Raw genomic sequence first — 27,465 nt, 5'->3', positions numbered from 1 at the left:
CTGAAGCTAATTATGTTAAGGGAGAAGTCCACGAAGGGATCTATGGAAATCATTCGGGCGCAGAATCCTTAGTGCTAAAATTGGTAAGGGCAGGATATTATTGGCTCCGAATGGAATAAGACGCCAAAGCTTTTGTTTAAAAATGTTATAAGTGTATACGCTATGCACTGTTGGTACATTAACTAGTGGAACGATTGCACTCGGTATTGTCTCCATGGCCGCTCATGAAGTGGGGAATGGATATTGCTGGGACACTACCACTGGCCCTTGGTAAGGTAAGGTTCCTTTTGATTTTAACTGACTATTTTTCTAAGTAGGTTAAAACAGGTCCTTATCCGAAGATCGGCGAATGTGAAGTGGTGGATTTCTTATGGGAGAACATAATTTGCATATTCGGGATACCAAAAGAGATAGCTTGCGACAACGGGTCGCAATTTAGTGGCGCAAATGTCACAAAGTTCCTCGAAGACTTGAAAATCAAAAGGATCACATCTTCGCCCTATCATCCGAGCGTAAATGGTCAAGAGGAGTCAAGGAACTAAGTGATTATACAAAATCTCAAAAAGAGATAGGAAGCATCTAAAGGCAAATGACTCGAGGAGCTATCCAGTGTATTATAGGCGTACCGAATAATGGCCAAATCAAGCATGAGAGAAACTCCCTTTTCCTTTGTGTACGAAGCAGAATCCCTTATCCCGGTGAAAGTAGGGGAGCCTACCTTGAGATACTCTCAAGCAAATGAAGAAGAAAACAATGAAGTAATGTTTGTCAATTTGGAGTTGTTTGATGAACGTAGGGACATGGCACATATAAGGATGGCAGCTCAAAAGCAAAGAATAGAAAGCTATTACAACCAAAGAGCCAACCTCCGTTATTTTAAAGTAGAAGACTTGGTTTTAAGGAGTGTAAGTCAAATCACCAGGGAACTCAATACGGGGAAGCTAGGTCCAACATGGGAAGGCCCCTACCGGGTTTCAACTGTCATCGTGAAAGGATCATACGAGTTGAAAAATCAAGATGGAGAAAAACTGCCAAGCAACTGAACTTGGCACGCCTCAAGAGATACTATTGCCGATGAACATCACTTGTACTGAAAGTATGCGCTGCACTCTTTTTTCCTTTGTCCAGTTTTTTTCCCAATTGGGTTTTTCTGGCAAGCTTTTAATGAGGCAGCAACAGAAAGCATACTATGAAGGAAGTTTCAACAGCAAGAATAAGATCTTTTTTATGACAGGGCAGACAAGCAAAGGATCACCACAAAGTAGTTAGATAATCCTTTTCTCGGTAGCAAAGTTCATATCGGGAAATTAAGTTTGCTATCAAACAAAGATTACTCGACCGTTTACAAGTGCAAGACGCTAGGTGATTGTTAGACAGTCTTTGGCTCGATAACATAAATTTCTAAGGGGAAGTGAAGTTTGTTACCGAACTGAAGACTATCTAGTAATTCATTAGTGAGATCCTCGAAGGTGTAAAACTTCCAGTGTTCAAACACACATTCGTCGCAGTTGAACATTGGGGGGAATGATATAAGGATACGACAGCAATGACTGCCGCTTCGATCGGAATACGAAACCCGAAAATATAGTTGCATCATTGGGACCGAGGACTGCGCGACCAACTTTGTAGAAACAAGTTGTGCAAGTTAGCCAGAAGAAATGGCAATTCTTTTTAGCACAACGAATACTTATTACTTTTGAAAATGGAAGGAATAAAGTAAAGTCCTTTTATTTATATCTTGTTTCTTGTCTGAACGATTAATCAGTTTTATCATTTGAAAGTTAAACAAGTACTTCAAATGCTAGTGTCGTAATGAACAAGAGATGTCCTCTTCAAAAGCACCATAAACATAAGAGGGCCCTCTCTTATAAAAACCCTCACGTTAAAGGGATGATTTCGGAAGAACCTATGCCCAAAATCCAAATTATTTCGGGGAAAATACACCCAAAGCCTTGCACGACAAGTTGCAAAAAGCAAACTTGCGCAAACACTTAAACAATAAACGGCAAAAAATAAACTTGCGCAAATACTTAAGTGAAAAGTACGCAAAGACTTGCACAAATAAAAAGTGTGCAAAGAGGAAAATTTGCACAATACTTAAGCAAAAAAGTGCTCCTATTCACAGCAAAAGCAATACGGATACAAAATCACGGAAAACAAAACAAAAAACTAAGCTACTGCATCTCTGGGACCTAGAGGAAGAGAAGTATCTACACCCTCAAGAGAAGTGGATGGATCCATTGTCGGCTCATCATTTTGGCCTTCGGCGTCATCACTTTCCATTTCTTCTTCAGTTCCCGAGAACTCAAAATCGGAACCAGAAGAATTGGTAGCATTGGGCTAGGCCGGTAGACCTCCTTTTGCAGCTAACTTCGTCTCAAGAGCCTTAATGATTTTGGCGACAAAGTCAATAATACCCGCTTTGGTCTTTTTCAAGGTTTTTCTCCTCATGCTATACATAGAATGCGTTTTCTCAATAATGAGGGAAGCCGCTCGGTGCTGAAGTTCTTTTTTAAGTTGGTCAACCTCGGCAGAAAGACTGTCCCGCATAGATCTGGTGGTCCGGAGGCTAACATCAAGGTCACCAACAGTTGGGCTAAAAACATTGTTATGTTATGTGATCCTCTTATGCCTTTCCTCCAACTGAGCATATTTATCCTCAGCAACAATAATTTCTTCAGTTATATAGTGTAAGGCCGCCTCCAAATTATTCAATCTTTCTATGGAAGCAGCCTCACGATCGGATGCAGTAAGAATGGCATTTTGAACCACAACTCGTTTGGCCTTAGCTTCTTCAAATTGCACCCTAAACTGGGCAGTCTCTTGGCCAAGGCTCACTACATCTTGCTCACTTTGCTTCAACCGAGCCTCCGACACAAAAGTTGGTCCCGCTAGACCAAAAGTTGATCCCGCTCGGAGGTAAGTTCCTCCTTATCTCGAATTAACCTTTGGAGGCCCTCAGAAGCAAGGAAATTGGCCTTCGAAACAAAAAAGACAAACTCAAAATACTACTATATCAAAGATAGAAGAGATAAAGAAGGGAACGAAGAATATACCGTTGCGGCATTATGCATAGCATTGTTCAACAAACACTTTCCCGAGAGAGCTTGTATCTTTTCCCTATTCTTTTCTGAAGACAAGGGCTTCAGATAGTTAGCAAGTTCCACCAGTCGGGACAACAGATTGCATCAGGTGGAAACCAAGAGAGTAATGCTCCTCCTCCGTTGCGGATCTTCTAAGGGGCGGCATAATTTTTCCCTAAGTTCCCATGTACTAGGGAGTGGGGGAGATATGAACATCCTCTTTTCGGACAGACGTGGCCGGTGGAGATGATATATCAGGTGTTGGTGGTAAAGGAAGAGTTGGTAAAGAAGGAGATAATGTTGATGGTGTTGAAGGCTGAGAAGTGGTTGCGGAAAACACAGTGCTGGTTGTTGGTTGCTCGTCAACCGAAGAGGGTAGGAACCCGGTACTCAGCCTCACGGTACCAGGTGCAACGACTAGGATCCAAAAACAGGATTTGGCATTTTCCACCATCTCAAACTCACCCCTAGAGCACCGAGGCATCGTCCTCGGTTAGTGTAACTAACTCAACAGATTGAGCGTTCTGTAGTTGATGAAGGTCACCGTCTTCTATGGAGAGAAACCCCCTCATCACTAGCTTCTTCATCATCATCATTAACCACGTATCTATGGTTGGCTTGGGCACAAAGCTCGACTCCATATCATCTGAAGACGATTCGGGCACGACACTCCTTGCCCTTTTATTTTTTCCCTTAGTCGCAGAGGAACGTCTCTTTTTTGGTTGCTTGTTCTTCGGCTTTAGACTCTGAAAAGAAATACTTGCACCCGAAGTAGGCCCGGAGACGCATGTTCGAGTAAACGCCTCTTGAAGCAACCTCATCGCATCAGCAAGATTAGCCAAAATATCCTCCTTGGGGACAACAACTGAGCCTTGTGGAATTTAGCAAAAAGAGAAAGGATTAATCAACTTTCTCACACGAAAATTAAAGGCGAGATGAGTCCAATTTACCATGATTTTTAGCATTCCACCCGTATTTAAGGGCCAATTCTTTCCACGCGTAGGTCTCGAGCGTAGTGACGTCCACTGGTCCAAGCCTTTACCCTAGGTGGTACCCATCGAGTTGATGAAACATACGAAAGAAAAAGGGTCAATAATGATATGAGATGATCTTTAATAAAAGAAAAGTTAAACGAGGAACTTACGAGTGCGGTTCTATGATTCCATAAAGGATGAAGCCGCTGCCAAAATGATATCATTAGTGGCGACTGCAATGAACCGTTCCATCTACCTACGGTCGTTGTCATCATCCATGCTAGATAGTAAAGCATGATGGCCATACTTGCTGAATTTACCATTCCCACGGAAGATCTTGGGGGAATAGAGGTTCATCACTCGAGCTAGGGATAACTCCTCTCCTATCTCCTGGCACAAGCACCGAAGACAAGCGATTGTCCTCCACGCAGAACATCTTACTTGTGCCAGGCACATCTAGTAGCGGAGGCAGAGCTCCATGATGATGGAGTCAAGCTCTCCACTCAAAGAAAACGCTCCCAAAGTGAAGGGACACGTATAAAAATACGTAAAACCCTTCTTGGGCAAGGTTACCTGCTCCACCAGATCAGAAGCGATAATGTCTAAATCTTGGCAATGACAGTCTTCCTTCACAGCAGGAATGTTAGAAGGACAGATGGAAGAAGGGTATCTACCAACGACCCATGTACGAGGGTTAGCAGAAGGAAATTTCTCTTCGAAGTCTTTAGTTGTGACAAGACTTCTGGGGATGAAGGTGCTCACCGTAGGAGGAGGAGCCTCGTCGACTTTACCTTTATTTTTTTAGAAACTATAGTTTTTGGAAGAAGAAGCCATTTGCTATTGGAAAGGGAGGAAACTTTTCTCTCAAAAAGAAGATCAAAGAAGGGTTGAAGACAAAGTACGAAGTTGAGTAAAGAGGGGTTTGAGAAAGTTCGATAAATTAAGAAGTGTAAATGAAGGAGTTTGATGCGTATAAGTAAAGATATAGATGGCTAAAATCATAGCCATAATTACCTCGATAACTATCAAAAGTGATGCTAAATCATGGGGTGAAGCGTGTTCGGTGCATTAAATGCGGAGAGACGTGCGTCTAATCAACCGTCAGAAAATTTTTCAGAGAGGGTCAATGAATTTCCCACCAAAGAAGGTGTTTCTACCAACTTCCTGGTGACAGTTACGCCACCGGAAAACAGGGGGACTATCTGTATAGGGTAAAATATGTTTATATTAAATGATCGCATGAGGAAGTGACATGTGGAGCCGAAGACAGAAGATATTTGAATCCGAAGGCGACCCGTCTGTTACTAGGGAGAATGATACTCACAGAGATGAAATTAATGCCTGCCACCTGGTAGCATTTAATGAGGAATATTTTATAGCATTAAGTACACGACCAGTTACAATGAATATGTCATTCACTGCATGCCGTTACACATTCTTCAATGGCCCTCATAATTGACATTGAAGAGAGGCTTGATCCTAGGACCTTATTCCCTAGGAGCAGCTCTAAATAGTGAGCTCTATCATCATTGTAAATGACACGAATTTTCTGGCAAATACATGCTACATTATATTCAAAGCTCAATATAATTTTTATCTTCTTGTTTTATGATATCGTTGATATTGTACCCGGAAGCCCTGCTCCCGCAATTACTATTTTTGCTATTTTATCTCCATCTCAAGGCTAAGTATCATATTTTTAACTAATTCATCTATTTATTTTAGGATCAAATTAATTCACTTATCTATAAATAACGTATAATTTAACTGTACCGTTTTACGGGTAAACAATATTAAATATCCTTTACCTTTGAGAAAATTTCTGGTTTCGTCACTAACGTTAGTATCACCTCATAGTTTAAAGCATTAAACTTACAAAAAATAAATAATTTAAGGGGGGATTTTAGGTATACAAATGTATGCCCTTAATATTCAGGTAGAGGTGTCAATTTATATTTAAAGCCTAAACAATTACTCCCATCCCATGGAAAGAAATGCAAAAAAGACAAAGAAGAACATGTACCAGCCGTCAAGCCAAAAGTACCATCCTTCATTATACAGAGCTATTTAGACCTGGCATTTCAAAATCAACCTAAATCCCATCATAATTGGAGTACATTTTTCTAATCTCTGGTAGTCTGATGATCTCCTCTCTCTCTCTCCATAGATGTACTACTACCGTAAGACCACCTCTGCATTAGTTTTAAAGGTCTGCAAAACGTGGACAAAATCACTGCTGACTTCCGAGGTTCTTGGTAACACTTGTATTAAGCTGCAGCAGCAGAAACACTGTTTCGTAGCTCAAGCTGGTATTCCCCCATTTCCAGAATACTCACAAATTCACAATCTTTTGTTTTTCTTTTTTGTTTAAATTTCTGCCCAAATGGTTTCTGTTCATATTCTTGGAGGAACTTTTGTGTTTTCTTGATTGAACTTGTTGTTTTGGTTGTATGATGGACTTTTCCCGTTGGTCCAACTGGTTTTGCATGATTTATTAGTCTTTCATTTTTGGTTGGAAGTGAAGTAACCGGTAAAGTCGTCGTTTCATGTAACGAGGAGGTTGGTTCGAGCCGTCGAAACAACATATTGGTAGCTTAGTGTATCGGACTGCCTTTTTTTCGGTTGGCAATGGAAGGGAGTCTGTGGTTCTGGAAGATGTTTAAGAGTGTCACTTTCTTCTCTCTCTTTTTTTTGGATGATCCACCGTTCAAAACTCTGTGGATAATGGACTTACCCCTTTATTCTTCTTCACTTAAATACGGGCTTTTGTCTGTGGCAGGTCCGAACTGGTGACATCACCTAACCCATATATCACATGTTGTACTCTTATCACTAGACCAAAGCCTTGGGGGCAGGAGATGTGTTGTATAAACAGAAAGCAAGACACAAGGATTCAGTCATGGCTTACTATCTAATCAATTAGACTAAAGGGCTCTTTTTTCTAAACTTTTGATGGTTCTTTTTTAAGTCTCTGGTTGAATGAGAAAATCCTGTCTCCTTAGGTTTCTGGTTCTCGTTTAATAAGATCTTCTTTATCTATAGAGTTGTGATGTAAGAAAGTCTATAAGTAGGACACAAGTCTCACTAGTTTTATTGAAATTATTATGTGGAATATTACATTTCCATGTAGATCAAAGATGCATAAATACAGATTAATCGGAAATGCCATAACATAGAAAAACTGACGAGAGAGATTAAAACAATAGCCTAGGAAACAAAAAGTGCAATTGAGTCTATGGCATGTTGGTGTAACCGTTTCGTTTGTCATTGTGGAATACACAGTTAGTTGAAGCAATCTGTGAGATCTATACTTTGATCTCAGTCTTTGCTCTTGAACAAGCATATGACTTGATCACATTCTGTCTCCATTCTCTTGTATATCATGACGTGTATACATGCTTTGATAGGATTTTTTACCTTCCCTCTCTTTTACAATGTCCTTCCAGTTATTGGAAAGGGATTGATTACAATATGCTGCTAGGATAATAATGTGTTTTTTCAAACAATGTGTATAATATTCAATCTCAGATGTACTATGGATATAGAGCGAAATATATTTATACTTGCATTTGCCTATTCATTTAGGTGCAAACGCATCGCCAGAGGTTCAGAAAATGGGTGATAATAGTAGCAGTCACGTTACCCGTGTTCTTTTTTGTGGGCCTCACTTTCCTGCTTCTCACAATTATACAAGAGAATATTTGCAAGGCTATCCATTTGTACAGGTATTACTTTCTTGCTTTTACTTATTTCTTCTTTGCATGAGACATAATATTGACTCCAATTCAAAGTTATTCAAGCAAATGTGACTCTTCAGGCATCCATAGGGAAAAAGCAAGACAGGTTGAATTAAAATCTTGTTGGCCAGGAGGTTCATAAAGCAACAAAGGAATCTTGATGAGTGGTTGAAAAGCAATTGCATAACTATGTGCTGATGCGACACATACAAGGGGAGGTGCCGTGGTGTATGCTATTTGCTAATGACATAGTTTTGATTGACGAGACACGAGGCAGAGTTAACACTAGGTGGAAGTTTGGAGACAGACGCGGGAGTCTAAAGGTTTCAAGTTGAGTAGGTCAAAAACTGAGTACTTGGAGTCTTGGAGTGCAAGTTAAGTGATGGGATGCATGAAGAAGAAGTGGAAGTGAAGATTGGTACTCAAGTCATCCCCAAAAGAGATAGTTTCAAGTATCTTGGGTCTATTACTCAAGGCAACAAGGAGATTGACGAATATGTTACTCATCGTATTAAAGCGTGGTGGATGAGATGGAGGCTCGCATCCGACGTTTTGTGTGATAAGAATGTGCCACCTGGACTTAAGGGCAAGTTCTACAGAGTGGTGGTTAGACCGACTATGTTGTATAGGGCTGAGTGCTGGCCTGTCAAGAAGTTCCATGTCCAGAAGATGAAAGTAGCTGAAATGAGGATGTTGAGATGGATGTGTGGGCATACCAGGAAAGACATGATTAGGAATGAAGCTATTAGGGACAAGGTAGGAGTGGCATCTGTGGAGGACAAGTTGCGGGAATCGAGGCTGAGATGGTTCAGGCATGTGAAGAGGAGAGGTATAGATGCTCCGGTCAGGAGGTGTGAAAGGTTGTCTATGGCGGGTCTGAGGAAGGGAAGGGGTAGGCTTAAGAAGTATTGGGGAGAGGTATTTAGGTAGGACATGTCATTGCTTCAGCTTACTGAGGATATGACCCACGATAGGAAGGTTTGAAGGTCGAGGATTAAGGTTGTAAGTTGATAGATAATAGTGTGTTCCTCCTGGGCTTACTAGGAGGTGAGGCTGGATTCACAAGTCATCCCTAGGAAGGGGAGTTTTAAGTACCTTGGGTCTATTATACAGGGGGATGGGGAGATTGATGAAGATGTCACACATTGTATTGGGGCGGGATGGATGAAATGGAGACTTGCTTCCGGTGTTTTATGTGACAAGAAGGTACTATCAAAACTTAAAGGTATGTTTTATAGAGGGGTGGTCAGACCAGCTATGTTGTATGGGGCTGAGTGTTAGCCAGTCAAGAGCTCTCACGTCCAGAAGATGAAGGTAGCAGAGATGAGTATGTTGAGATGGATGTACGGGCACACCAGATTAGATAGGATTCAGAATGAAGTTATTCAGGACAAGGTGAGTATGGCCCCTATTGAGGACAATATGCGGGAAGCTCGGCTTAGATGGTTTGGACATGTGAGGAGGAAAAGTACAGACGCTCCGGTAAGGAGGTGTGAAAAGTTGACATTGGAGGGCCTTAGGAGAGGTAGAGGTAGGCTGAAGAAGAGTTGGGGTGAGCTGATTAAGCATGACATGGCGTAGCTACAGCTGACCGAGGACATGACCCGTGATAGGAAGAGGTGAAGGTCTAAGATTAGGATAGTAGGTTAGGTAGTCGAGATTATTCATACCGGTAGTGTTAGTAGTTACTCTCGCATTTGGTTGGTAATAGACTTATTTGAATACCTGTTTTTTTCCCTGCTTCTACATGGTTTTTCGGTGTTGTCCTGTGAGAATGCACGAGAGAAAATATTATTGATTAGCTATGACAATGATACAATGAGCCCTATTTATATATAATATATGTCCTACTCCTAATACATATGGGATTAGGGTTATTTACTACTATTTAACTATCAAACTAACACTCCCCCTCAAGCTGGTGCATATAAATCATATGTACCGAACTTGTTACATATATAACTAATACGAGGACCAATGAGGGACTTGGTGAAAATATCAACAAGTTGATCATTCGACTTCACAAATTTTGTAGCAATATCTCCCGAGAGTATCTTTTCTCTAACAAAGTGACAGTCAATCTCGATGTGTTTAGTTCTCTCATGGAACACTGAATTTGACGCAATATGAAGAGCAGCTTGATTATCACACACAAGTCCCATCTGACTAATCTCACCAAATTTCAACTCCTTGAGCAACTGTTTGATACAAATTAGCTCACATGTCGCCATAGCCATTGCTCGATATTTTGCTTCTGCACTAGACCGAGCAGCCACATTCTGTTTCTTGCTCTTCCAAGACACCAAATTTCCTCATACTAAGACACAATATCCAGACGTAGAACGTCTATCAGAAGGTGATCCTACCGAATCAGCATCTGAGTATCCAACGATCTGCTCATGAACTCGATCCTCAAACAATAAACCTTTGCCTGGAGCTGATTTTATATACCGAAGAATGCGGACAACTGCATCCCAATGACTATCATAGGGAGAATCCATAAACTGACTCACAACACTCACAGGAAAAGAAATGTCAGGTCTAGTCACTATGAGATAATTTAATTTACCAACCAACTGCCTATATCTTGCAGGATCGCTAAGAGGCTCCCCCTGTCCTGGCAGAAGTTTAGAATTCGGATCCATCGGAGTGTCAACAGGTCTACAACCTGTCATTCCTGTCTCCTCAAGAATATCTAAAGCATACTTCTGTTGTGAGATCACAATACCTGAGCTAGACTGAGCGACCCCAATACCCAGAAAATACTTTAATCTGCCCAGTTCCTTAGTCTGAAAGTGCTGAAAAAGTTGTTGCTTCAACTTACTAATACCATCATTGCCGATAATAACAATATCGTCAACATAAACGACCACATAAATATAGAGATTTGAAGCAGAATGTCGATAAAATACAGAGTGATCAGCTTCACTACGAGTCATGCCAAACTCCTGAATAACTGTGCTAAACTTACCAAACCAGGCTCGAGGAGACTGCTTCAGACCATAGAGGGACCGACGCAACCGACATACAAGGCCACTAGACTCCCCTGAGCAACAAAACCAGGTGGTTGCTCCATATAAACCTCATCCTCAAGGTTACCGTGAAGAAAAGCATTCTTAATGTCCAACTGATAGAGAGGCCAATGGCGAACAACAACCATGGATAGAAAAAGGTGGACTGATGCAATTTTAGCCACGGGAGAGAAAATATCACTGTAATCGAGTCCAAATATCTGAGTATATCCTTTGGCAACAAGACGAGCCTTAAGTCGATCAACCTGGCCATCTGGACCAACTTTGACCGCATACACCCAATGACAACCAACAGTCGATTCACCCGAAGGAAGAGGAACAAGCTCCCAAGTACCACTCGTATGTAAAGCATACATCTCGTCAATCATAGCCTATCGCCATCCGGGATGAGACAATGCTTCATTTGTAGACTTAGGGATGGAAACAGAGGACAAAGATGACACAAATGCACAATGGGATGGTGAGAGACGATGGTAACTTAAACCAACATAATGAGGATTAAGATTAAATGTGGACCGTATACCTTTTCGTAGTGCAATCAGTTGATTAAGAGGAGACAAGTCCGCAGTATTAGCAGGGTCAGGTTCAGGACGTGAATCAGTTGGGCCTGATGCTGGGTGCGGACGACGATGATAAGTTAGGAGTGGTGGAGCCGTAGAAGGTTAAACTGGACTAGGTGGTGGCACTGGAGCTATAGGTGGTGGAGCTGCAACTGGAACTGTAGGCGGTGGAGCTATGGAAGAAGATGAATGGGAGATAGGGGCTGAATCTCCAAAAGAAGGAACTGGTGGCACCTCAGAAATATCTAAGTGATTAACTGGACCTGTGAAGTATGATTGAGTTTCAAAGAAGGTAACATCAGCAGACATAAGAAATCGCTGAAGGTCCGGAGAATAACATCGATATCCCTTTTGCGTTCTCGAGTAACCCAGAAATATGCACTTAAGAGCACGAGGAGCTAACTTATCTTTTCCTGGAGTAAGGTCATGAACAAAGCACGTACTCCCAAAGACACGGGGTGGAAGAGAGAACAAAGGTAAGTGGGGATACAGGACAGAGAATGAAACTTGATTTTGGATAGCTGAAGATGACATACGATTAATAAGATAACAAGATGTAAGAACTGCATCTCCCCAAAAACGCAGCGGAACATGAGATTGTATGAGTAAAGTACGAGCAGTTTCAATAATATGTCTATTCCTTCTTTCAGCTACCCCATTTTGTTGGGATGTGTACAGACAAGATGTTTGATGAATAATCCCATGGGAGTTCATAAACTGCTGAAATGGGGAAGACAAATACTCTAGGGTATTATCATTACGAAATGTGCGGATAGAAACCCCAAATTGATTCTAAATTTCAACGTGGAAGGTCTGAAAAATAGAAAACAACTCGGATCGATTTTTCATCAAAAATATCCAGTGCACCTTGAATAATCATCAATGAAACTGACAAAGTAGCGGAATTCTAAGGTAGAACTGACCCGACTAGGACCCCAAACATCTGAATGGACTAAAGTAAAAGGTGACTTTGCTCGATTATCAAGACGCCGCGGGAAATGGGAGCGGGTATGCTTACCGAGCTGACATGACTCACACTCTAGAGTGGACAAGTGAGATAAGCAGGTACATTTTCTGAAGTTTTGATAAACTGGGATGTCCTAACCGTTTATGTAATAAATCTGGTGAATCAGTAACGCGGCAAGTTATTAGAGGAAGACAAGATGCGAGTCCATGTGATTTTGCAACGATAAGGTAATAAAGTCCATCTGATTCACGTCCGGTACCAATGATCCGCCCTGTACTGCGTTCTTGTATAAAAAAAGGTCATCAAGAAATAAAACAACAGATTTAAGGGATTTGGCTAAGCGACTAACGACTATGAGATTAAAAGGACTACCAGGAACATAAAGAACGGAGTCTAAAAGTAAGGAAGGAAGTGGACTTGCTTGACCTATTGCAGTTGCCATGGCTTGAGACCCATGGGCCATTGTGACTGTTGGAAGAGATTGAGAATATGAAATACTAGTGAAAAGAGATTTGTTACCAGAAATATGATCAGATGCACCTGAATCAATGACCCAAGACTCAGCAGGTGAAGATTGGGAGACACAAGTCATGCTACTATTTGTTGGAACAACGAAGGCTAATCCTGAAAATGGATGTTTACGTGCTTTGTACTGAAGGAACTCAATATAATCCGGTAAAGAAACCATCTGGATGGGATTCAATGCATTGGACCCAACGGATTGTGAGTTAAAGGTTTCCGATACGAATGCCATTATAATATCGTGCCGGAAAAAACAGAAATTTTCTGGGGATCACTGTTCACGCCAGAAAATCACTGTAGCTTGCCGGAAAAAACTCAAAGTGGTCGGATTTTGATTTGAACTAGATGGGTAGACTCGGAATTGTGAGGAGAGCAAGCGGTCCTAAAGCAAGCGCGTGGGCGTCGGAGCTTCGCCAAGAAATTTCTTCCGGCGGCGCGTGGGGGGTCTTCTGACGGAGAATTTTTTATGGGGTGGTCGTCGGAGGCCGATATACTTCGTGGTGGTGTTGATTTTTGCACAACACTGAAGAAAAGTGGCTTTTTGTTATGGACAACCTCTTAAGTCGCCGGAAAATTGCACGGCAACGAGGTCTTTCTTCCCGGAGGCCACTGGAATAATGCACAACGATAATTTTCTCACTGAAGCTCTGATACCATGTGAGAATGCACGGGAGAAAATATTATTGATTAATTATGACAATGATACAATGAGCCCTATTTATATATAATACATGTCTTACTCCTAATACATATGGGATTAGGGTTATTTACTAATATTTAACTATCAAACTAACAGTCCCGTATTGTTTCTTGTTATTATTGTGGTACCTATGCTTACCTGAGCCAAGGATCTATTGGAAACCGCCTCTCTACCTCCACAAAGGTAGGGGTAAGGTCTGCGTACACACTACCCTCCCCAGACCCTACTATGTGGGATTATACTGGGTATGTTGTTGTTGTTCTTATTCATGGTTCTTTATTATTACATGCTGCCTCATTCGCGGCCATTAGCATATTACGTTGTTATTATTGTTTGTTACTTGGTTGCTTTATCTCCACCGTTCTTTGAGCCGAGGGTGTATCGGAAACAACCTCTCTATCTCTATAAGGTAGGGGTAAGGTATGCGTACACACTATCCTCCCAGACCCCATTTATGGGATTACACTGGGTTGTTTGTTGTTGTTGTTGTTTATTTTCTTAGATTTCTTTAAAAACTTGATAATGCTATTTGGAGAGAGATAGACGTTTGATGGTGATTTGCAAAATAAAAATTTCTTTTTGACCCTTTATTTTGAGGGTAGTTATTTCATACTCTTGTCTGAAATGAATTTTTTTCCAGACTTCACATGGTTATTTAGGGAAGAGTTGAAAACAATGTATCCTTTAGTATTACTTGTGTAAAATGTATGCTGCTTACGTTGTTGGTATAGAAATATGGAGTGAAAAATTAATTGGGAAGAGTAAATATGAGTTCCATGCAGTGTTTTCTGTTATAATGTGCCCTAAAAGTTTCTAGCCCCAGGGCTTTGGTCTAATGATAAGAGCACGTGTTGTGTGGGTTAGGCTTATGTCACGGGTTCGAACCCTGCCACATACAAAAGCTTGGTATTTAAGTGGAGAAGGGTAGAGGGGCAGATCCATTATCTACCAAGGTTTGAACCGTGCACCACTGGTCCTAGGGAAATTCTCAGTTATCAAAAAAATGTGCACTAAAGGTTTCCTCTTTAGAAAAAGTAGACACTATTTTCATAGAACTCAACTGAAGAGGCAAACAGTTGATTTGATATGGGTGGAAAAGTTGACAATGAACAAGGAACTTGAGCCACAACAGGAATTGCTGGTATGTGCGACACTAGGTCACAATTCCAGGGAGAAATAAAATTCTCTATGTTTTTCACTTGAAGTGCTTACATAAGACAAATGGGAAAGATAAAGCAGTCAAGAAACACGACTTTTTAGAAGCATGAAGGCAAGGGAAATTACATTTGGAAGACAACTCACCTGTGTAATATTTGGACATTTTGGAGAGAAAGGATAGTAGAACCTTAGAGAAAATTGGAAATTCATCTCAAAGTTGAGTATACCTTTTTATTTCATTTGTATTTCTGAGGTGATAAGCATATTCCAGTTTGCATAGATTTTTTGTATGTTTAGTAAACGACTGTACATACACTTATCAAATACAGTAATGGATTTACATATTATTATATAATACATGTATATTGTGACATTTATAAAACTACTTTTCAATTATCAAAAGAAAAAGGAAACAGAGACAAAATTGTTTAGAGGTATCTTTGTTACTTTCTGAATATACTAAGAGCTGCTAATTATGATTGTGCAAACTTTGTACATAATAAAATGCTACGTAACTACAAAACTTGCAATCTTTAAAGTTAGTTTGTTTTTATCTTCTCTTCCATTTAATATTTGATTTGCAGTGTTTGTTCCTTTACTTACAGCTAAAAATTACTTATAGAAAAAGCTACAGCTCCTTCTCTTCAATTCTTTGAGTGGAATCTGAGAATACCTCCTCGTAAGGTCTTCTTAAAACGGTCCAACTTACAAGTGATTAAACTAATCTTCATTGATGATTATATGCCTCCTTTGTAGGTTGATGATGTTCCACTTGAAAATGTGCCTGCTGTGATTGGTGACTATGAAATTTGCGTGGTTAAAAGCTTCCGGATGAACTCCGATGTCCTCTCTCGTGCAAAGAGCATGAAACTCATAATGCAATTTGGAGTTGGGCTAGAAGGTCAACTATCTTTTTAGTCTGTCTTTTTGCCTTTTGCCTTTTGTTTTGTTTCGTTCTTTTATCTTGATATTATTTTGGCAGCTGGTTCATTCTAATGAACATATTTTGAGGTTTCCAATTGCCTAAATATTTGATGTTATGCAGGTGTTGACATTAATGCTGCTACAGAGCATGGCATTAAAGTTGCCAGAATTCCAGGTGGTGCAACTGGAAATGCTGCTTCATGTGCTGAAATGGCCATATATCTCATTTTGGGCCTCCTGCGTAAGCAAGTTGGTAGATTCTAAGCTTATAAATAAAAGGCTTTACTTCTTCTGAACTCTTTGAGGATAAACATGTAGGATAAATTTTTATTTTCTTTCTCCATAAAGTTGATAATTTTGAATGTATAATCGCCATTTGTAAGAATAATTACTGCAGCTTGGTCGGCAATCTGTTCATTAGTACTTGTCTGCTTGAAACTTGTTTATATTGCTAATGAAAATGAACTCAATGGGATGGATAAGACAACCTGGAATCTCATGATATATGAAGTGAATTTAATTTAGTGGTCCAAAAAGTGGGGTGTGAGTACCTAATTGTGCTTGCTAATTCATCTTTCTGGTTCTAGAAGTGAAAGTATATACGTATAGCTAATGTATATGAGTACTACGGAGTACCATTTGTTCTCATATAAGCTACTCTGTTTTCCCTTTTCACCTGTATTCCTCAAATGCTGCAGCATCAACTGAAAATTTCTGTGGAGCAGAAAAAGCTAGGGGAGCCAATTGGTGACAACCTGGAAGGGAAAACGGTGAGTTTCACTTTTTGTTACTCCTATTTATCTGTTATCTGGCATTTGGAGCGCTCTAGATGTGTTTTTGTTCCCATTTTCATCTCACCTCTTGTTTTTGTTTTTATACCGTTGCAAGATATAAAAGTGCTTAAAACTTTTGAACTAAATAGAAAGGTACGCTCGATAGAATCAACTAATTTGTATACAGTAGTTACAAATGCTTCATTCAAACATGTTTACTTGACAATTAGCTTATTATTAAGGTAAATGGGTATATATATATATATAGTAATATGAAGTGACGATGCTAAAATTAAGTTGCATATATATAATAATGGCTGTGATGATGGTATAAGAGGCCCAGGATGGTCTTAGGATTAAGTACCTATATGGTGTTCAAACTTTTTCTATTTCACAATTTTTTGCATACGGGTATCTTATACAAGTATCTAAAATTTGGTACTTAGAAAGATAATAGTGGTATTAATTAATAAAACTTGAGCCGTTAATTTTAGAAATGTTGCTAACTTCCTCATCAAAAGGGAAAAAAGAAGGAAAGAGATGTAGCTAACTTTTTTTGTACTATAAACCTATAAAACTTGTATTTCATTTTGTAGGTATCTTCCTATTGCATAGCACCATTGTAACACTCCTCCATTTGAACCAATCATATTCGATTCTATGCGTTGCACCTTCATCTATCATGTCATTTTTTCAGGAAGAGTGAGCCTGTATATCTGAATTGTTTAGGTTCCAGAATCCTGCCTACTTATCCAATAAAAAAAGGTTCCAGAATCCTGCCTAATCAGAACTTCACCTTCATCCTTCTTACGGGGCAAACTCATAGTGCATATTCAAATTTGCTACCATCAAGTGGAAATTCTATTGGATGAATAAATTGGCCTAATAGTCTCTGTAATATCACAAATGGAGACTTTTATGGCATTGTTGTGGGCTTGAATATATTTCATGGCTAAAAACTTGTGCAAGAGTTGCACTTTGACGACGTCTTAGATATTTTCTGCATCATCACATAGGTGTTTATCATGGGGTTTGGCAATATCGGGATACATTTGGCAAAGCGTCTACGTCCATTTGACGTGAAAATACTTGCTACCAAACGGAGTTGGTCCAGGCATGCTCGGGACTCAAGCAAATCTGAGGGTAAGAAAATCTTGTGAATTCTATTTATTTCTAAAATGTTGATATTACTATGCGTGCTATCTTTCCAGCACCATCTGCTGAAAATGGTAGCTATGATGACCTGGTTGATGAGAGGGGAAACCATGATGATATCTTGAAGTTTGCCAGCAAAGCTGATATTGTTGTATGTTGTTTAGTTATGAACAAAGAAACTGTAAGACCCCCTTTCTTATTGACTGGTTACACAATCATGTGCTTTATCAATATTTTTTGTCAAGCTTATACTTAAAGATATGCTGGTCACTTGCAGGCTGGCATCGTGAACAATGATTTTATATCTGTCATGAAAAAGGTTTGCGTTCTTCCTCACTTTGCTAAGTGGACATCTCTTTCCAGAAACAGGGGGGGGTGGGGGTTTGGAGCTGTATTATTATTCTATTCTCTCACGGTGGGAATCAGTGAAGAGACTGTCAGATTACCTCAGTTTGGCAGGAAAAAATACTGGCATCCCTTTTTCTTTTTCATAAGTCATTTGATTGTGTTCTAGGACATTTATGATTTATCCCATTATTTCTTGCACAATGCAAGTCAGCGCACTAGCTCTGATTAAATGCTTGATATTAACAGCTATGGTTATGAAACTATATTGATGCAAGATATAGGAAAATTGTTGGAGCTATTAAGTTACATAATATTTCAGTCAACAAATGCTACCTTTGTCATTTTCACTAAGTCATATAGGTTCTTAGTATATCATCCAATTATAGAGTGTACATGTGCATATGTTTGTGCCTCTCTCAATTTTCAAATTGACATTTATACATTGTGTATTAAGAGTTGGTTTAATAGCTGTGCATATATATGTATTGCTAATGCATGGTTACTGTCAGGTAGAGCGCCTTGGTCTAGTTATGGGAAAGGGCAGAGGTTGTGTCGAGGCTATCAACTCACCGCCTCAGCTAGTGGGTGGAATAGCCAAAGGAATGCCAGTGAATTATGAAGGAAAATCCAACTTCCGTGTGATGATCATAAATGACTTCGAGCTGATAGTTGGATTGGAATTCATGAGGCAAACCAACACCATTCCTATACCTTATGTAGATATGCTACTGATGATGGGAGCCAACGGGGCCAAGCCCCGCATTATCCCATGCACAACCATAAAGATAGCCGCGGAGAACATCTCGGCCTTGCAGTTGAAGAAGGGAGTCAAAAGACATGAACCTACGTTCCTGGCTACCCTCTGTATTGAAGATATTGAACGCTCTTCGGGTCCCATTCCTTCTCCCGTGAAGGAGCTGCTAAAGGAGTTTGAAGAAGTCATGCCATAGGACATGCCAAAGCGACTCCCGCCTAGGCGCACTGTGGACAGATTGAGTTGATGCCGGGTGCTAAGGCACCCGCCCGGGCACCTTACAGAATGTCACAACCCAAACTCGCCGAGTTTCGGAGACAGTTGATGGAAATGTTGCACACGGGGATCATTGTGCCCTTCAAGTCCTATTATGGGTCCCTTGTGCTATTCCAAAAGAAACAGGATGGCACCCTAGGACTCTGTGTGGATTATTGGGCCCTAAATAAAATCACCATGAAGAACAAGTACCTTATCCCGCTAATGGTAGACGTGTTCAATAGGCTGGGTGGTGCTATAGTGTTCACCAAAATAGACCTGAAGACAGGTTACTGGCAAATCCAGATTGCTGAGGGAAACGAAAACAAGACGACCTGTGTGGCAAGATATGGGTCGTACGACTTCTTAGTCATGCCATTCGGCTTGACTAATGCTCCAGCCACATTTTGCACCGTGATGAACCAAGTCTTCCGAGAGTACATTGACGAATTCATAGTGGTCTACTTGGACGACATTGTGGTATATAGCAAAATATTGGAGGAACACCTGCGGAAGGTCCTAGCCCGGCCGCGGGAGCACAAATTATATGTAAAGCTATCCAAGTGCTCCTTTGCCCAAGAACATATTGACTTCCTCGGACATGTCATCGAGGAAAGGCGAATCAAGATGGACCAAATAGAAAATTCAAGCTGTCATAGATTGGCTGCCGCCGAAGGATATACACGACTTGAGGGCGTTCCTTGCCCTCTGCAACTTCTACCAGCGGTTTGTAAAAAATTACTCTCTCATTGCAGTGCCGCTGACAGAACTCCTAAAGAAAGTCACGCCATGGGATTGGGGTCCCAGGTGAACGAAAGCCTTCAAAGCATTGAAATCGGCTATGTCTAGTAGTCTCATCATGGCCCTTCCTGATTTGGCCAAGCCATTTGAAGTACAAACGGATGCCTCTGATTATGCTTTGGGTGGAGTCTTGCTATAAGAGGGGCATCCAATTGTGTATGAAAGCCGGAAGTTAAAGGATGCAGAACGGCGATACGCCGCCCACCAAAAAGAATTATTGGTTGTCATCTACTGCTTACGCCTTTGGAGGGGCACTATCTGTTAGGAACCCCGTTCGTCGTCAAGACGGACAACACGACTGTTAGTCATTTCGTTACCCAAGCCAAAGCTGAATGGCCGACAAGCCAAATGGCAGGAGCTCCTAGCAAAATTTCACTTCAACCTAGAGTACCGAAGTGGGAAGACGAACCAAGTTGCTGATGCACTTAGTCGGAGGGCTGACCTAGCATCAGTGTGCCTACTTGCCACCCTAAAGGAGAGCGAAGTGGCCCCCACTATAAAAGATCAGATACGGGATCTGCTCACCAAGGATTCTGCTGCACAGTATTTGGTTGGACAAGGCAAGAGTCGCCGATTGTACATGGAAAATGGGTTCCTGAAGGTGAAAAGGAACCGACTTTATGTTCCTAAAGTAGGAGATCTGCGAAGAACTCGTCTAATGGAATGCCATGATACTTTGTACCCCGGCTACCCAGATGAAGAACGCACCATGGCGTTGTTACGTCGTGCTTATTATTGGCCTCAAATGGCTGATGATGTTGCTCAGTATGTGAAGACTTGCCTAGTATGCCAGAAAGACACGTCAGACCGTTTGACACAAGCGGGACTTTTGGAGCCATTGCCTGTTCCAAAGAGACCTTGGTAAAGCGTGTCACATCAGCGAATTGCCCAAGGTCGGAGATCTTACAATTGCCCAAGGTCCGCCATTTTGTTATCGGATCGCAGAAGAATTGGGTGAAGCTTCTGGATGCTGCTCAACTGTGTTTCAATTCATAAAAGAGCTCTAGCACAAACAGAAGCGCTTTTGAAATTGTTACCAGACAACAACCCCTACTCCCACACACTATGAATGCCCCAAACATGTCGAAATCTCCTCGAGCTGCTAGCTTCTTGAAGGAATGGAAGCGAAATTTAGAGATAGTGCGGGCTATCTTGTCAAAGCCCAAGAGCGGATGAAAAAGCATGCTGATCAAAATCGTCGCTTTGTTGAATATCAAGTAGGAGACACTGATGGTGAAAATCTCAAAGCGATACTTGTTTGAAGGGGTCCATGACCCCCGCCTATTACAAAAGTACATTGGACCATTGTCTATTGAGAAGCGCATTGGGAAAGTTGCATACCGGGTAGATACCCCAGCCTGGTGTAAGATTCATCTAGTCAGCCTTTTGAAACCTTTTCGGGAAGACATGGATGATCCATCACAGAGCCAACTCACAATACACAGTATTCGAGGTCCGAATTCAATCGAGAAAAGGCGTGCAGAAGCTATTCTCGATAATCGAGTGATTCATGCTTCAAGAAAATATCACCAAGAGTTCTTGATGAAATGGCAGGGCTGTGATACAGAAGAGAGGGGAATAAACCTCAAAGCCTGATCGATGATTATCTTGCAAGTAAGGCGCCGAGGATGTCGCCTACTCAGGTGGAGGAGAATGTCATTGACGGCTTTCCAGCCATACCCCTTGGACCCGCCCCATGGCGTCCTGGCAAGCCTCGCAACGCCTAACGCCATGCACGGTCCCGTGGCCTCGGCCGTGCCAAGTGACAAGTGCTCCTGGGCTTATGTCGCCCCACCGATAACCCTCGCCAGCGCCCAGCCCCAGGCAGATGCCAACAACGTCGCACACGCAGACTCTGATGCTAAAGACAAGGTTGCCGCTAACGGACTTGCTTATACCTTGTAGATATCTAAGTCCTTTTTATTGTAAATATAAAGTAGTTTTACTTGTATTTCCATTACGTCTTTCTAGCTTAGTTATGTCAGGTCCTGTAACTTTGGTTTATTTTTTTTAAGCATTATTAGGGGGATCAAGTAGTCAAACTTCCAAGCAAACAAACAATTCTCTGTATTGGTGTCTCTCCCCCTCGACACCGCGCTGCTTTTTTGTAATGGCTTTCCTTAATGCAATCAAGCTTTCTTTCATTCTCATTCTCTTTTTTGTTCTCTCAATTGCTCTTGATATTGATTTTCCTGTACGACATTGACAATCTCGTCTAGCGTACGAAGGGGACTCCAGTTGGCAGATAGTAATCACACATACATCGGTTGCTTAGCCTTATATCGCCCTTCCAAGGAATCTCAGAATTACAATCCGCCAACTGGGGTCCCCTCCGTACGCTTGACGAGACTGTCAGTTCCGCATGGGAAAACCAATGTCAAGAGCAATTGAGAGAACAGAAAAGAGAATGAGAATGAAAAAAAGCTTGATTGCATTAATAAAAGCTATTACAGAAATACAACACGGTGTCGAGGGGGAGAGACACCAGTACAGAGAATTGTTTGCTTGCTTGAAAGTTTGATTACTTGATCCCCCTAATAACGCTTAGAAAAAATAAACCAAAGTTATAGGATTTGACATAACTAAACTAGAGAGACATAATGGAAATATAGGAAATAAAATTACTCTATATTTACAATATAATGGACTTAGGTTCCTACAAGGTAGCAGTAGGTCCGTTGGCGACAACCTTGTCTTTAGCATTAGACTCTGCGCCCGTGGCGTTGTTGGCATCTGCTTGTGGCTGGGCTTTGGTGAGGGCGATTGATGAGGCAACATAGGCACAGACACGCTTGTCACTTGGCGTGGCCAAGACCACGAGGCCGTCCAAGGCATTGGGAGGCTTGCGAGGATGCCATGGGGCGCGTCCAAGGGGTTATGGGGCATGGCTGGAAAGCCGCCCATGACAACACACAACTTATATATCCACAATTGCAGTTCATATACCAGAAGAGTTCTGTCCTTCAGAGCTCACTCATCTTTGCTGCGTACTTGCAATCCCATAATATATTAATTGCTAATGAGACATTCACAAATGATGTATCTTAAGTGAGATGCATTCTCATTATTTGGCATTTCACTTTCTTATCCTATTATTTAGGCATGTTCCATCCAAAGTTGGGTTCGTTTTGCAGTTTTAAACGGCTAAACTGTTTGAAAGAGTTTTCTTTGTAAAAGGAAGTTTTCTATGTTTTGAAAACTTTTGTTATTTAGTGTAGTGTATTCTCTCATCCACTGTGTCATCAACCACTACATTTTGAGAAAAATCTGATGCTTTCCTTGTAGAGTCAAAATCATGTGAGATGAGAATATGTTGCTAGTGCATCACGGTGTATGTTACTGTAATTCTGCTCGAGGTTAGGCTATCATGGTTGAGTATTTTTCTGCTAACATAACACAAGCCTCTGGCTTTCATTTTATCCGATCAGGAAAAGGTGAATGTCTTCTTGAACCTGGCAATCCTACGAACCATAGCAACCATCTAGCTATCAAGTTTCCCAATCCAATTTATTGTAGTCGTTCTTGATATCAGTGTACGTGCAAACAAAGGTTTTATCCCCCCCCCCCAAAAAAAAAAAAAAAAAAAAGAGAAAGATCCCACATTGGATCTCACTCGCGAGAATGATAGTGTTGCTGAGGAGCTGTTAGTGGGAGTGGTGTCTGCAAGAAAGCAAAAATCCACACTAGATAAATCAACACTCTTTTGCTGCAGGGTGCAATTCTGATTAATATTGCTCGAGGTGGTCTCTTGGACTATGATGCTGTTTTTAATCATCTCAAATCGGGACATTTGGGCGGTTTAGGAATTGATGTTGCTTGGGCTGAACCATTTGATCCTGATGATGCTATCCTTAAATTTCCAGAGGTTATAATCACACCCCATGTTGCTGGTGTTACGGAAAAGTCCTACAGATACATGGCCAAGGTAAGTCCTAAGTTGAGCTATCTTGATGACATGTTTCAATCAATCAAATCAACAATGCCTCAATTCCAAACTATTTGTGATCGGGATATGAATCCCTTTTTATATATTTTGCTCTATTCGGGCCAATTTCATTTCATTGGTGGGAAACTAGTTTCAAATTGTTCGCTTACTAAAAAACCTTTGGCTTGTCTGTGTTTTGATCCACGTTTAAAATGTTAAAACGTTTTGTTCATGCCCTTCTCTGATCTCTCTCCTTTTATTTTTAATAACATATCTTTTCATATTTCTGAAAGTTAGGTTTACGAAGTGTCTGTGTTTTCTGTTAGATGAACTTTTGTAGAACAAACAAATTACAAGTAACATAGTATAAACATCTCGGCAAATAGATATCATTGTCAAGCCTATATATGTACATGCAAGCGACTTTCTAAAAAAACTGAAATCCGTAGATTTCTCTAGTTTACTCAAGCTCATCAAATAACCAAGCTATTCTTAAAGAGTCTTTTTGTATCCATTTACGGACTTAGGGTGTGTTTGGTAATGATGGAAAATGTTTTCCACGGAAAATGTTTTTCTGGAAGACAAGTGATTTTTTTACTTATTTTTTGGTGTTTGGTTACAACAACCTAGTAGAATCTCACTAGTGGGGTCTGGGGAGAGTAGAGTATACGCAGAGTCGCAGACCTTACCCCTATCCCGGAGGGTGTTTGGTTAGTAAGGAAAAAATATTGTCCCAAGAGCATTTTAATATAATTTAGACAAATATTATAATCCCGGACCCTGGACATCAACACCCGACCCCGAACTTGACCCCGGTCCCTGACCCCCATACCCGACACTTGGCCCTCAACCTTCATGTTTCGTGCCGCGAAGTCTTGGTTGGGCGGTGGAGGGGTGGCAGGAGTTGATAGGCCGGTGGCAGAGGGAACGGGTGGGACGAGGCGGGGGAAGGGGGGTCGAGGGTCGGTTGGTTGGGGGTTGCTAGGGAGAGGGAGGTAGGCCGGGGTGTAGGGTTGGAGGTTGGGTGGGGGTGTTGGGGTGGGGGTGGTTCGAGGCTGTGTAGGGTGAGGTCAAGGTGTAAGGTGGTAGGTTGGGGTCTGAGGGCTCAGGTTGGCGAGGGCGTGGATTGGGGGAGTGACAGTCGGGGTGGAAAGGTTGAAAGAGAGTTTTGGAAAATATTTTCCTAACGAACTCATTTCCTTCGCAATTGGAGGGAAGTAAGTGAATTAATGGAGGGACATGAGTTCATTAGGAAAATATTTTCCATAGCACTTAAGCCAACTTAACATGGGAAAACTAAAAAATATTTTCCTTCATACCAAACACACCCCTAGAGTTTCTGCGGACGTATGCTTCTTCAGTAGGCTGAAAAGCATACACAGTGCTGTCATTCTGCCTGATACATTTAACTAGAATAATTTAGGCTAAAGTTTATTTGTTAGAACATCTTGTCGAAATTAATCTTCTAATATGGAAATGGTTGAATTACAGGTTGTTGGGGACGTTGCTCTTCAACTCCATGCAGGAGAACCTTTTACAGGAATAGAGATTGTCAATTGAACCAATTAGTAACGAAGAAACATTGCCTGGGAATTATTCTTGTGTTTACATTTCTTGCCATTGAGGAATGTAGTTTCTTTACATTTCATATTTATCTTTGTATTGTCACACAAGTATCCTGATAAATAAATTATTAGAGGTCGTTTGGTTCACATACTAGTTATACGACGGTTTTTACTGGGATTATTTATGTGATATTCACTGAATAATAATGAGGAGATTGATACTCTTTTGTGTCCGAGAAATCTGTTTGGGGCCAAGACTTGGGACCAACTGCAGGCTTCGACGCTCGAGGATAATGGGCCCATCCAATCTACGCCTTTCTACTTAAATACAACCTTAATTCGCATGATGCACGACTCGAAGACCTAAGCCATGCATCATGCTCGAAGACCTAAGCCATCAGTCCCTTAACCCTTGCCACTTGAATAAGCTCTTCGACGCTCGAGGATAATGGGCCTATCCAATCTACGCCTTTCTACTTAAATACAACCTTAATTCGCATGATGCACGGCTCGAAGACCTAAGCCATCAGTCCCTTAACCTTTGCCACTTGAATAAGCTCTTCGACGCTCGAGGATAATGGGCCCATCCAATCTACGCCTTTCTACTTAAATACAACCTTAATTCGCATGATGCACGGCTCGAAGACCTAAGCCATGCATCATGCTCGAAGACCTAAGCCATCAGTCCCTTAACCTTTGCCACTTGAATAAGCTCTTCGACGCTCGAGGATAATGGGCCCATCCAATCTACGCCTTTCTACTTAAATACAACCTTAATTCGCATGATGCACGGCTCGAAGACCTAAGCCATGCAACATGCTCGAAGACCTAAGCCATCAGTCCCTTAACCTTTGCCACTTGAATAAGCTATGAAGGCCTTAATGAGGAGATTGTCACACGAGTTAAAAACATTTTTGGGTTAGGTGGAAAATAGAAGATGAAATGACTTTTGGCGGCATTATTACTGTGTACTTAAGATGAAGTATAGTGGAATTGCAATTATTAGACTGCAACTTTAATCTAGATCTTCTACTATTAAGAGCCCGTTTGACCAGACGGTCAAAAACTGCTTATTTTGAAAAACGCTTTTATTCAAAAATGTTTTTTGAAAAAGTACTTTTGCAAAATATCAGTTTGTATTTGACCAATTCGTTTGAATAGTACTTTTTGCAAGCTCATTGTATTTGGTCAATCTTTAAAAAAAGTACATTTAAGTATCAAATTACGAAAAAAGATAGTTAATATTCAATTTGCGATTATTATTATTTAGAAAAGGTGAGGAGGTGTGAGAGGTTGAGATTGGAGTGCCTACGAGGAGGTAGGCCTAAGAAGAGGTGGGGAGAGGTAATTAGACAAGACATGACGTAGTTTCAGCTGACCGAGGACATGACCCTTGATAGGAAGGTATGGAGGTTAAGGATTAGGGTAGTAGAGTAGGTAGTCTTGAGTGTTCATAACAGTACTATTGACGCACAATCTCGCTTTTTGTTGATAGTAGTTTTTTATGACTAATCGTTGTTTCTTTCATTGTTGACACCTTACTGTCTTGTTGTTTTTATTATGCTTTTATATGGCTTTTTGATACTATCCCTTCTTGTTTATATTTTCATTATTGTGGTACTTATGCTTTCCTGAGCCGAGGGTCTATTGGAAACAACCTCTCTATTCTCACAAGGTAGGGTTAAGGTTTGCGTACATACTACCCTCCCCAGACCCTACGGTGTGGGATAATACTGGGTACGTTGTTGTTGTTGTATTATTTAGAAAAGAAAAATAAATTTAAACATTTATTAGAAAAGAATTCAATTAAAATATAAAACGTAAAGTAAAAATATAAACTGAAAATTCTAATTAATATAAAATATAGTTATTCCAAAGAAATACTATTGAGTGTTAGGTATTACTTATTATTTATATGATAATTTAAATATGTCAAAAAATATTAGGAGAAAAAAGAAAATAAAAATATGATTAAAATAAAAAAGAGAATAAATGTATAATAGAAATTAAAAAAAAAAGGAAAGGAAAAGAAAATATTATATTAATGAGCCATAATTTGGAAAATATAAATTTATTGTAAGGTTATTTTTGTCTTGAATAAATTAAACTATCCACCTAGGATTAGCAATTAATCTAATTCTTAATGTAATAGCTTGTCCCAATTTGTGAATATTCTTAATCACAAACTTTAAAAGCCAAATGTTTAATCTTATACTTGCTTTCCAAAAGAGT

The 27,465-nt window shown here is 40.7% G+C and overlaps 1 protein-coding gene across 1 annotated transcript; it reads left to right on the top strand.

The window, feature by feature from the left end:
- Window positions 1–6,145: 6,145 nt before the first annotated feature.
- Window positions 6,146–25,457, top strand: LOC104241065 (uncharacterized). The gene is made up of 10 exons (XM_009795977.2): window positions 6,146–6,366; window positions 7,643–7,782; window positions 15,490–15,634; window positions 15,779–15,906; window positions 16,356–16,427; window positions 17,447–17,573; window positions 17,642–17,766; window positions 17,863–17,904; window positions 23,456–23,668; window positions 25,160–25,457. Exons 1-10 carry the CDS (start codon window positions 6,225–6,227, stop codon window positions 25,226–25,228), a joined length of 1,203 nt encoding a protein of 400 aa, XP_009794279.1. The 5' UTR covers window positions 6,146–6,224; the 3' UTR covers window positions 25,229–25,457.
- The last annotated feature ends 2,008 nt before the right edge of the window (window positions 25,458–27,465 follow it).

This window comes from Nicotiana sylvestris, chromosome 3 (assembly GCF_000393655.2).
Source record: "Nicotiana sylvestris chromosome 3, ASM39365v2, whole genome shotgun sequence".
Classification (NCBI taxonomy): Eukaryota; Viridiplantae; Streptophyta; class Magnoliopsida; order Solanales; family Solanaceae; genus Nicotiana; species Nicotiana sylvestris.
This window is presented reverse-complemented; position numbering and strand designations above follow the sequence as displayed.

Excerpts from the sequence above, each read along its gene's own strand:
- LOC104241065 (XM_009795977.2), top strand. The coding sequence starts at position 6,225 with ATGTACTACTACCGTAAGACCACCTCTGCATTAGTTTTAAAGGTCTGC. Across the intron at positions 6,367-7,642 it reads CTGTTTCGTAGCTCAAGCTG|GTGCAAACGCATCGCCAGAG; the intron begins GTATTCCCCCAT and ends CTATTCATTTAG. Across the intron at positions 7,783-15,489 it reads AAGGCTATCCATTTGTACAG|GTTGATGATGTTCCACTTGA; the intron begins GTATTACTTTCT and ends CCTCCTTTGTAG.